Here is a 12,075-nt window from a genome sequence, read left to right as displayed (position 1 = left end):
ATGCTCAAATAATGGTCACCCAGTCTACGTTTGGTCTCACCTACATAGCAAAGACCATATCGGGATCACCGTATACAATAGACTAGATTGGAGGAGATGCAGGTAAAGCTCTGTGTCACCTGAAAGGGCTGTTTAGGGCTCTGACTGGATGTGAAGGAGGTGGTGTGTGGGCAGGTGTTGCGTTTTTTACGTTTAAAGGGGAAGGTACCGAACGGTTTGGAGTGATTGGTGTGAAGTGTGGCGCAAACTAAGGAGTGGTGAAGGGAATGGTCCTTGCGAAAGGCAGAGAGGGGTGGGGAGTGGAAGATGTTCCAGGTGGTAGGGTCTAATTGAACATGGCGGAAGTGTTTGGGGATGATATGTTGGATGCGGAGGCTGGTGGGGTGGAAAGTGAGGACAAGGGGGACACTATTTTTGGAGGGATGGTGGTTAGGAGTGGTGGTGCGAGGAATGGAGGAGGCATAATGAAGAGGGGAAAAGAATGTTGTTTGAAGAAGGTGGGCATCTGGGATGCTTGGGATTGGAATGTGTCCTCGTCAGACAGATGCGACGGAGACAGAGGAATTGGGAAAGTGGAATCGAGTTTTTGCAGGATACAGGGTGGGAAGTACTGTAGTCTATGTAGCTATGGGATCCTGTGGGTTTATAGTAAATGTCGGTCCGTAAACTGTTGCCAGAAATGGTCTATTGCTACCGGTGCTCCTGATGTGGTCTTCTCTACGTTGGTGAGACCAAACGTAGACTCAGTGACTGTTTCGCTGAGCATCTTCACCTGGCCTGCAATGGCCGGCCTAACGGCCCGGTCACCGCTCATTTCAACTCCCTGTCCCACTCCCACTCCAACATGCCTGTCTTTGGCCTCTTCCAGTGTTGCAGCGACTCGCAATGCAAAACGAAGAACGGCACCTTATCTTCCACCTGGGCACCTTACAGCCCGAAGGACTCAACATTGAGTTCTCCAATTTCAAATCACCTTCCCACCCATTCCCCGGTTCCTTTCCAGCACCATCTCCTCCCTTCCATTCCACCTTCTGACCCTTCCTTCCAACCACCAACTAGATTCATTCCTCCCATCGACCTACTACCAGTTATCCACCTATCGCCACCATTCTGCCTCCACCCCTCCCCCCACCTTTATCTCCCCCCTACCGCCACATCCAGTCCTACAGAAGGGTAATACCTGAAACGCTGACAGCTGCTTTCCTCTAGATGATGCCTAGCTTGCTGTGTTCTTTCAGGCCCCTGTTTGCCTGCCTATAAACAAGCAAAGTTGGGAGGTAAAATTGTTTTCTGTAATTTGGATGCATTCTGTTCAGAAATATTTTATGGGTTCTATGGCCTAGTGGTATTATCGCTAGACCATTAATCCAGAAACTCAGCTCATGTTCATGTATACTGCATCCATTGTACCCGGTGTGGCCGCCTCTACATTGGGGAAACCAAGCGGAGGCTTGGGGACCGCTTTGCAGAACACCTCCACTCGGTTCGCAATAAACAACTGCACCTCCCAGTCGCAAACCATTTCCACTCCCCCTCCCATTCTTTACATGACATGTCCATCATGGGCCTCCTGCAGTGCCACAATGATGCCACCCGAAGGTTGCAGGAACAGCAACTCATATTCCGCTTGGGAACCCTGCAGCCCAGTGGTATCAATGTGGACTTCACCACCTTCAAAATCTCCCCTTCCCCCACCGCATCCCAAAACCAGCCCAGTTCGTCCCCTCCCCCCACTGCACCACACAACCAGCCCAGCTCTTCCCCTCCACCCACTGCATCCCAAAACCAGTCCAACCTGTCTCTGCTTCCCTAACCTGTTCTTCCTCTCACCCATCCCTTCCTCCCACCCCAAGCCGCACCTCCATCTCCTACCTACCAACCTCATCCCACCTCCTTGACCTGTCCGTCTTCCCTGGACTGACCTATCCCCTCCCTACCTCCCCACCTATACTCTCCTCTCCACCTATCTTCTTTTCTCTCCATCTTCGGTCCGCTTCCCCCTCTCTCCCTATTTATTCCAGAACGCTCACCCCATCCCCCTCTCTGATGAAGGGTCTAGGCCCGAAACATCAGCTTTTGTGCTCCTGAGATGCTGCTGGGCCTGCTGTGTTCATCCAGCCTCACATTTTATTATCATGTTCTGGGGACCCAGCTTCAAATATAGCCACAGCAGATGGTGGAATTTGCGTTCAATAAAGAATCTGGAATTAAGTGTCTAATGATGACCAAAAACCCATTGTTAATTGTCAGGAAGAAAAAATTCTATCTGGTTCTCTAATGTCCTTTAGGGAAGGAAATCTGCCATCCTTACCTGATCTGGCCTACATGTATCTCCAGACCCACAGCAATGTGGTTGATTCTTAAATGCACTCTGGGCAATTAGGGATGGGCAATAAATAATGGCCTAGCCAGAGGCACCCATATTGTGCGAGTGATTAAAAAAAAATCCCACTTCAAACCTGATTACTCGTCTTGCTCAGCAGAACAGGAGGGCTTATGGATTTGTGACTTTGGCAGATAAAAGTTTACTATTAAATTTAATGGATATATATCTAACACCTGTTTGAACCCAACCCAGTTTGGCAGGATTGGGAGCAGGTTCAAATTAGGTAGCACATTTTAGATCTCAGTTTATTTTGTTCTCCATTCTAAAATATGTGAACTATGCGTCATTCAGTTCTCCTCTGGGTGACTTAGCTGAAAATTGGAGCCACCGTTTCATCCTCACTGTTAACAAGTAATTGTGTAAAAAAAAAGCTCTGGATTTGAGTTCTTTTACAATATAGCATCAGGTTACTTTGAGAGAGATGCAGACCCAGTTCAACTTGTTATTATGAGGCTATGCAGAACTTACTGGCTGGTTGGCAAAATGCAATTATTCCCTGGACCAAGGGTCCTGTTTCTGTGCTGTATGACTCTATGACTGGTACTGCTGGTCTGGTCTAGTCTTGTGTCCTCTACCTCTGCCTTTAGTGCAGCCTGTGGGAGCCATTAAATACACATCATTTGAAACGCTAGCAATTCTGCATTCTAATCTTATGGATATGTTCAAATATTTCTTATAGAGTGACATGGAGAAGCTAGAAGGGTTGCCAGTGTCTCCATTCATGGACAGGGATAAGGTGACAAAGCCATCTTCCCAAACAGGTTTCATCCGCTTTGTGCTGCTGCCATTGTTTATTGAACTTGCAAATCTGTTCCCCAATTTGGAGGTGAGTCATTTGTCCTTCCTGCTATCTTCTCAAAGTGGACGTTGCCATGTCATGTGACTTGTCCATAGGCAATTCCTGTCAATGGTAGGGAACGGCATATTTCATCATACTGGTCATGCAGAGAAGAAGGTTCCATAGGTGTAACAGCCAGAATACATACGTTGCATTCCAGCTTATGTCTAAAAAACTCAATTGATAAATTGTAATATAATTCTATATCGATACCTAAAAAAGTAGGAGGAGGAGTTGGCTATTTGGTTCATTGAGTCGTTGGTATTTTCCCTACTATTGATTAATTCCATGTTTCCCTCCTCCCTCCTTCTTGAAATAAATGGCTTTTATTTGCCAGCCTCTGATTTGCCAGCTATACTTTGCTATAAATAGAATGTGCATTCCACCCCGTTTAGAATGTTACCAAAATCATCTTTCAAAGATTCTTTCCTTTTACAAGGGATTTGGGCACCATTGGCAAAATCAGCATTTTGTTAGCCATCTTGACCTGAATGAATTTCTAAGCCTTTTCAGTGGGCATTAAGAACCAGCCATATTTCTGTGGGCCTGGTGTCACATTTGAGACAGAATAAAGAAAAAATGGCAGATTTCTTTCCCTGAGGGATGTGAGTTATCTGATTTTGGCAGTCAAAAAGTTTCATGGCACCACTAGTGAGACTAACTTTACATTTCAGATTTATGAATTGGATTAATAACCATGGTAAGATTAAAACTGATGTTTACAGAGCATTAGTCTGGACCATTTTAATTACTAGTTCAGTGAAACAGCCATAATGCCATCTTCTCCTCCCTAGTCTCTGGTTTACTCATTGGAGTTCCCCTTTGGAGAACTGAGACTATAATGGAAATGTCTTGAGAAATGGAAACACCTGCTGCATCACCATTCCACTTGCTTATTTTCCACTCCCACCAGGTTTACTGATGGCAATTCATCTCAAAAAAGTTAGAATGTACATTCCGCTCATAGCAAACGTATAAACATGTTTGAAAAGACATGCGGCAATAGTGAACAACCCTCCTGTTTTACCATGTTGCTACCACTTCCTTGAACCACTATGTCAAAGGTAGCAGCTAGATTTTAACAATTGATGATATCGTCCTGAAACGTTTGCTACAGGGCGAGAGTCCTGTGACAGTCTTGGTGCTACTTGGGCCCTAACAATGTAACCTGTAAAGATCTATGTCTCTGCCTGGTATAGCAAAGTTGCAAACCCCTGATGCTTTTTTAGGCTCTTTCCCCCCCTTCAGGTTAATTCCTAACTCTTACCCAACTTGTCAGGGTGGATGTTGAGAGAATGTTTCTCCTGTGGGAGACATGAGGGCTCAGGGACACAGTGTAAAGGTAAGATGACTCCATTTAAGAGTGAGATGAAGAGAAATTTTAGCTCTGAGGGTTGAGTCTTTGGAACTCTCTGCTTGAAGGGACACTGCTAGGTGAAGGTTGCCAGAAAACACAGGAATTTTCAAAGTTAAGAAGCCTGTGTGTGCTGTCCATTTTGTACATTTTGATTATTCAGATTCCACCACACAGGGATGAGGGTAATAGTGTAGGGTGAAATTTGATGTCCTTTGCCTTGGTGGTTTGGTGTTGGGCAGGGCAGTAAATCAGAAGGGAGGGTGATGGTTTGGTTACTGCTGCCTTCCTACCTGTGTCAAAACTGAATTTAGAGTGGCAAGGGTTTCCCATCCTTCCCAACTTGATGTCAATTGAGGCCCAAAGGTGAGCAATAACTGCCCGTTTTGCTACTGCTGGAATGAAACTATTACCAGATTTGCCTGTTCCCATGTGTGGAACCTGAAAAGGAAATTCTGGCAGTGTGGGAGACGAGTTTGAAACCCTCATTATCAGGCACCTAGTGCATGGCTGGTGGACCCAGAAACTCAGTAACCCAAAGCGGTAACCTATCCTTCCCTCACCCATTCGCGCTGATCCAAGATTCTATGTAATGGCATTAGCAGCCAGTACGTGTGGGTATACACAGCTTTCAATGGAATCCTTGGTCCTGGGAAAGCCTCTCCTGTGGTCAGTGAAGTGCCCGCGTGGCACTTAATTCAATGGGCCTTTCTTAAATGAAGTCTGTAACCCAACTGGGGTTGTGGGACTGCTAGTCAAGTTACATCACTAGTGGCCCATCTCTTCCTCTTGTGGGATTTTTCTTTTATGAGCCATGGCCTGGTGTATGAGAGCAGGAGGCTTTACGAGAATCAACTAATACAATGGAGAAACTGCAGCGATTGCATTGCATCCATTTCTGGTCATTGTAATACAGGTTAGATGTAATCTACTAGAGAAGATACTTAGAAGATTTACAAAGAATTAAGAATTATAACTATGAGAAAAGGTTGGGATGGCTATGTGTATTTTCTGTGGAACAGGAGAAGCTAAGGAAAATTTATTTAGTTAAAACATTACCAACCACATATGGACCTGATAGATAATTGAGAGACACCTGAGTATACTCTACATAGAATCTTAGAAACTCTACAGTGTGGAAGCAGGCCATTTGGTCCATCGAGTCCTCACTGACGGTCCGAACAGCATCCCACCACATCCTACCCTGTCCCTGTAACCCTGAACTTCCTATGGCTAAACCACCTAACCTGCACATCTTTAGACCGTGGGAGGAAACCAGAACACCTGGAAGAAACCCACACCGACATGGGGAGAATGTGCAAACTCCACACAACTATTCATCCGAGGCTGGACTGACTATTCCAGTACAGCCCACTCCTGATAACTGTCAAGTTGCAAAATTTGAATTTTCAAAACATTTGATTTTAGTAAACCATGTTTTTTCACCTGTTCATGGAATCACTACTAAGATGAACAATTATTGCCTGTTCCATTTGCTGTTGAGAAAGGTATCCTGAGAAGCTGCCCCATCATCTTAAACTGCTGCAAGTCCATCTGTTGTTACTAACAATGGTGTTAGTGAGGCAGCAAACTGTTAAAAGTTGAGACTCGGTTGAGGTAAGAATAGAAAGTACCACTCATGTGATTATCACCTAACTTTTACAATGATACTTTTTTCTTTTAGTCCCATGATACCAATTGGATACAGATATTTTATAATCAACCTGTTCAGAGATGTTATTACACACCCTTGAGCAGGTGGGACTTGAACTGAAGCTGCTTATTTCAGAGCTAGGGACACAGTCATTGTGTGCCAGGAGAGTCCACACTTCTTAAATTATCTTAAAAGACAAGGTTATTGGCATTGGTTTGTCATTGTTTGAGTTATTTCATATTACCTCTCAGGAGTATCAAAAGCAATGTGTGTGTTTTACAGCAACACATCATTGACCCTGTGCGAAAGGCTTTGGATTATTACACGGAGATGGAAAAAGCCTTGGAAAAGGAGAAACAGAATCGTACTGGAGGGTCACAGAGTGATAAGGTAGTGAAACCTCCAGAGAAGCAGAATGAAAACCAAAAAAGTACAGATCAAATTGAAACATATAAAACTGCAAACAGTACTAAGCTGAAAGTCAACAGTTTAGGCATATTGAAGAAGACAAAAGCATTACAACCTCTGCAGAAAATTGATTAAATAAGTAAAATCAGATGATTTGGGCTTGGATATAATCATAATGAACAGTCAATAACTACTTATTGGCCTAGATTTTTCAGTCAGAGGATCTTGCTCATCACTAACTCTCTGGCATGGATTTCCTCTTCTCTAATGCTAATTTGAATTTGGCATGAAGAGGAGACTTCTTCCTACCCAGCAGTAGTGATGTCAGCAAGCAGGATAAGTAACCAATCGCGTTGAAGCATTTTCACCTTCAGCAAATCAGGAAGTAAAATGCATTGATCATCCCTCACTTTTGATAATTTTTTTACAGTGATCGAAATAAAGATTGACATATTTTATTACATTACAAAATGTGGGATTATTATTGGATGAAAAGTGTTGACATTGAAAAATATTGGTTTTCCAAGGCTGGAAGAGGTTCCCTGGCATTGGAAAAATAATTAGTAACAAGACATAATTTTTTAGGATGCTTTTAACAGTGATATTATAGTGCAAAATGGGATGATTTCTTCAGTTCAGTGACTTCTGAATTGATTATCACTTGCAGGAACTTCAATTGCATACTCTGTGGAAAATATAGTCCTCGTTTAATTGCACATTTGGAACCCCCAGAAATTACTATCAGTTTCAGAGGAGATGGTGCAAAGTGATAATTACACCATCATCGCTACCACAAAATCTGGGCCAAACATACTATATTGCAGTGAGCAGAAACTATTAGAACTAGATGAAATCACATCCATCTACCTATTTTGGTCATCTATCAGAAATCATCTGGGCAATATCTGCACTTGAAAATAATGTGGAAAAAAATCACAAATTTCTCTCTTTCTGTCTGTGTAAAAGGTTCATCTGGAAGTTTTAGGCTTGACATTAAATCGTAAACAGGGTAAATACTGATCAAAAAGGTGTGTGAATCGAACAAAACATAAATAATCTTTCAGTAATGTAACAAGTGACTACATGTAATGTTCATTGATGACATTCTCCCAGTTAAAAATATTAAAAGAAACATTTTGACTGCTAGTTTGAGAACTGAATGAGCAATATTTGAATAAATTGTTGCATGTTGTTCAGACTTTTAAATAAAATTATTTGAATTAAAACAGATCTTGCATTTCTCAACTTGTTTTTTACCTTTAATCTTTCATTTGTCACCCAACTCTAATTGCCCTGAAACTGAGAATGGCTATGTGTCAATCACATTAAGAACATAACAGTGCCAAGAAAGACACTCAATATGATTTTTCTATGTATACATTATAATTAGAGACTTTCGAAATCAGAGCTCATTGTAATGAAACAATACTATTTTTCCATTCTCGTGGGTTGGCAATGGGTCTTGTCATACTTAGTGCCATTTTCGTTGGAAATATTAGCATGACTCTTGATGTATTTCTGTCTATTTGTGTAAAATATGAGAGCTATGCTCACAACAGCTCTTTCAAAATGATTCAACATAGTTCCAGCTATTGACGTGTATACATACTTAATGCATTCCCTTTTTGGCTCTCAAGCTGTGCAGGAGTCATGGCTCCATGACTATTTTTGGCTGATTCTGAGTTACGTAAAGTTTTTCAGAGGGTTTGTTGCTACGAGGCTTATTGGGTTTACTCTTTGTATCTGACCATTCTTGTTATCTACCATACTCCTATGATATCTCTCAGTGTTGCTTTTCCACCCCATCCCTGGAATAACTTCCCATCCAGCTGATATCCACTGAAACACTGCAATCCCTTCTGCCCACTTTGAAATCCTGTGGTACACCAGACAAGCACTGTTAGTCCGAAACTGCCCACATCATTGCTGCCAATTGCTCCAGACAGGGCAGAAAGGGGAAGTCTATACTCTGCTTTGCAGGCAGGATCCTGGAGTTCTTGCTGTACAGGTTGGGCCCAGGTAGAATACCCTCTTCTCCAAGAACCACCCGTGGAGACCACAACATCAGACCATGGCAGCTCTGCCTGAGGTTGCCATCTCTGTTAAAACACCCACCCATCTAAAGGAGCCCAGTGGTGTAGCAGGAAGTAGGTCAATGTCCTGCTCCACTCTGCCCACCAAAGTGTCACCATTTACTCTCTGTTAGCTCACACTTACTGTATCTCAGCCTTGGTACTCATCTCCCACCAAGGCTCATGCTGTACCACTTGTTATCGCATGCAGCATCTTCCCTGTTTGCTGCCAGCCACCCCAACACCAATACCCTTGACTCTGCAAGCTCAGGATAGCTCCCCACATGCACCGATAGTAACAGTTGTGCCAAACACTTCCATCACCTATAATACTTGCCTTTCTCTCATTTCAGGAGTAAAACAGACCACAATAGGGTAGGGAAAATCAAGATGAATGATGTGCTGGTTAACATTTAGCTTCTCTCCTCTTATGTGGAGAGGACACTGACTCTGACTAATCTGAGCAAGTCTTGGATTGATATCAGTGGCTGCCCTTGACTTGCTTGTGCCAAAAGCCCAGTACTGTGGGTTAGCGCCCTAAGTTTGACTGGGGCTTGTTGACAACCATAACTAGCTTCCTTCCTCAGTATTTGTGTTAAATGGCAGTACTATCAGCATGGTATCTCTAGATGAGGGCACAAAGTACAAAAAGGCAAGGCAATGAAAGGCAGTGACACTGTGAGTATCCAGGAAGGCTCACAGTGCGTGTATTAGGTCAACAAGCAAAAAGCCCAGAGACGTAGCCTTATTCCAGTCGATGAGCTGAATGCATGTCCCTGAATGCACAGTGTCCTTGCTGTAGCATTAAACAGATAGTGCTAGTATTTCCCGAGGAACAGCTTAAATCGGAGAGCATGCTGCAGCTATGAGGGTTTTTTTAGAGGTTGGCACATGTTGAACGTGGGCATTGGCATGGGGTGCATGTTGCAGGTGCTCATGGAGCATGACAAAGTGCTGCCTAATGTCCAATATGGAGATTATTAGGAACAAGTGGCGAGCTGAACCCACGAGGTGCATGCTTTGGTTTCTTTGTCAAGTTTGGCCAAATTTGATCTTAGTTGGCAAGTCCAGCAGGATGGGAGGCTGAATATTAATGAAACATGCTGGGCTAGCAAGGCATTCAACAAACAATAATCAACATCACTCAGCAACTTACTATTGCCGAGCAGGTTGTGAAAAGTGATATGAGTTATCAAGATTGATCTTACCACATGTTTTGCCAGATTTGTACCTTCTTGGGGTAGAGGTGACAGGTACAAGAGGGACGGGTTGCACTTGAACTGCAGGGGGGGGTCCAATATCCTTGCGGAGAGATTACCTAGTGTTACCCCAGAAGGGTTGAGCTGGGGTTTGGGACTCTGAATAAGAGGGGGGGCCATTGAGAAATCAGGGGAAAATACATTAGCCACCAAGAGCAAGTTTACTAGTTAGGACAGCCAAGGGCAGAGAGAGGGAAAAGTCATCTGATTTAAAGTGTATTTATTTCAATACATGAGGATTGACTGGCAATGTAGATGAGTTTAGAGCATGGATTGGCTCGGGGTACTGGGATATTATAACCATATCAGAAACATGGCTGACGGAAGGGCTGGATTGGCAGCTCAGTGTTTCAGGATACAGAAGCTACAGGTGTGACAGAAGTACAAGTACGTGAGGAGTGGGAATTGCTTTTTGATAGGGGAGGACATAACGACCATGGTCAGAGAAGATATTCTTAAGGAGTCAGCAAATGAGGCCACATGGTTAGAATTTAGAAATAGGAAGGGAATGGTCATTCTGTCGGGACTGTATTATAGATCCCCAAATAGCCACTGGGGACTAGAGGAGCAAATGTGTAGAGAGGTTGTAGATACATGAAGGACTAATAGCGTAGTATTGATTGGAGATTTTAACCTCCCCTGTGTTGAGTGGGCCAGCCAGAGTGCAAAAGGCCCAACTGGGTGGAATTTGTCAAATGTGTCCAAGAAAGTTTCTTAAATCTCTATGTTGAGGGCTCCACTCGGGAGGGTGTAACACTGCACCTCCTCTTAGGAAATGAGATCAGGCAAGTGACTGAAGCATCAGTTGGAGGACACTTTGGATCCAGTGAACATAACTCTCTTAGTTCTAACATAGTTATGGAAAAAGATAGGACAGGTTGACAGGTTAGGGTGCTAAATTGGAGCAGGGCCAATTATGGAGCCAACAGGCAGGATCTAACAGAGGTCGACTGAGTGAGTCTGTTTGAAGGAAAAGGAATAGCTGGGAAATGGGAGTCTTTTAAAAGTGTCATTTCAAAAGTCCAGGAACAGTATTTCCTACTAGGGTGAAGAGAAAAATTGGCAGATTTAGAGATCCCTGGCTGACAAGAGATATGGAGGCTCTCGCCAGGAAAAAGAAGTGTACATTGGATTTAAGCTACCAGGCTCAAGTGAGTTTCTAGATGACCAAAAAAAAGTGTAGGAGCACACTTAAGAGGGAAATCAGAAGAGCAAAAAAGGGTATGAGATGGAAATGGCAGATAAGGTTAAAGATAATCCCAAGAGATTCTATATTTATAGTAAAAATAAAAGGGCGGCTAGGGAGAGAATAGGTCCCCTCAAAGATCAGGCTGGCTGTCTACATGTGGAGCCACAGGAGATGGAGGAGATTTTTAATGAATATTTCTCAGTGATTACTGAGGAGCGAGTCATGAGTGCTAAGGAAATAAGGAAAACAAGTTAGGATGTTTTGGACCATATACACATTTCTAGAGAGGAGGTGTTTGCAGCCTTAAAGTGCATTAAGCTGGATAAATCCCCAGGGCCTGACAGGCTCATCCTTGGATGGTGTGGGAGGCTAGGGAAGAAATTGAAGAGGACCTTGTGGAGAATTTTGACTAATCTTTAGCCACTGGTGAAGTTCCAGAAGACTGGAAGTTGTCTAAGTTATCAAAGACAAACCAGGGAACCACAGGCCAGTGAACCCGATATCAGTGGTAGGCTAGTTACTGGAGAGGTTACTAAGGAACAGGAAACAGGGTCAACCAACATTTGGATACTCAAGTGATAATGGGAACTGCAGAAGCTGGAGAATCCAAGATAACAAAGTGTGGAGCAGGATGAATGGTATCAATGTGGACTTCACAAGCTTCAAAATCTCCCTTTCCCCCACTGCATCCCAAAACCAGCCCAGCCTGTCTCTGCTTCCCTAACCTGTTCTTCCTCTCACCTATCCCTTCCTCCCATCTCAAGCCGCACCTCCATTTCCTACCTACCACCTCATCCCGCCTCCTTGACCTGTCCGTCTTCCCTGGACTGACCTATCCCCTCCCTACCTCCTCACCTATACTGTCCTCTCTACCTATCTTCTTTTCTCTCCATCTTCGGTCCACCTCCCCTTCTC

At 43.6% G+C, this 12,075-nt stretch overlaps 1 protein-coding gene across 1 annotated transcript in view; it reads left to right on the top strand.

The window, feature by feature from the left end:
* The window catches only part of si:dkey-219c10.4 (high affinity cGMP-specific 3',5'-cyclic phosphodiesterase 9A), a 100,175-nt gene extending 92,345 nt beyond the window's left edge, over nt 1-7,830 (top strand). Inside the window, exons 13-14 of the mRNA XM_048535131.2 lie at nt 3,066-3,212; nt 6,515-7,830. Coding sequence (XP_048391088.1) covers nt 3,066-3,212; nt 6,515-6,775 — 408 coding nt within the window. The 3' untranslated portion in view covers nt 6,776-7,830. The remainder of the gene's footprint in view (nt 1-3,065; nt 3,213-6,514) is intronic.
* Nucleotides 7,831-12,075: the final 4,245 nt, after the last annotated feature.

The sequence above is a fragment of the Stegostoma tigrinum genome, chromosome 7 (genome assembly GCF_030684315.1).
Source record: "Stegostoma tigrinum isolate sSteTig4 chromosome 7, sSteTig4.hap1, whole genome shotgun sequence".
In the NCBI taxonomy this organism is placed as follows: Eukaryota; Metazoa; Chordata; class Chondrichthyes; order Orectolobiformes; family Stegostomatidae; genus Stegostoma; species Stegostoma tigrinum.
The sequence above is the reverse complement of the archived record's forward strand: the minus strand, read 5'-3'. Positions and strand labels throughout refer to the sequence as shown.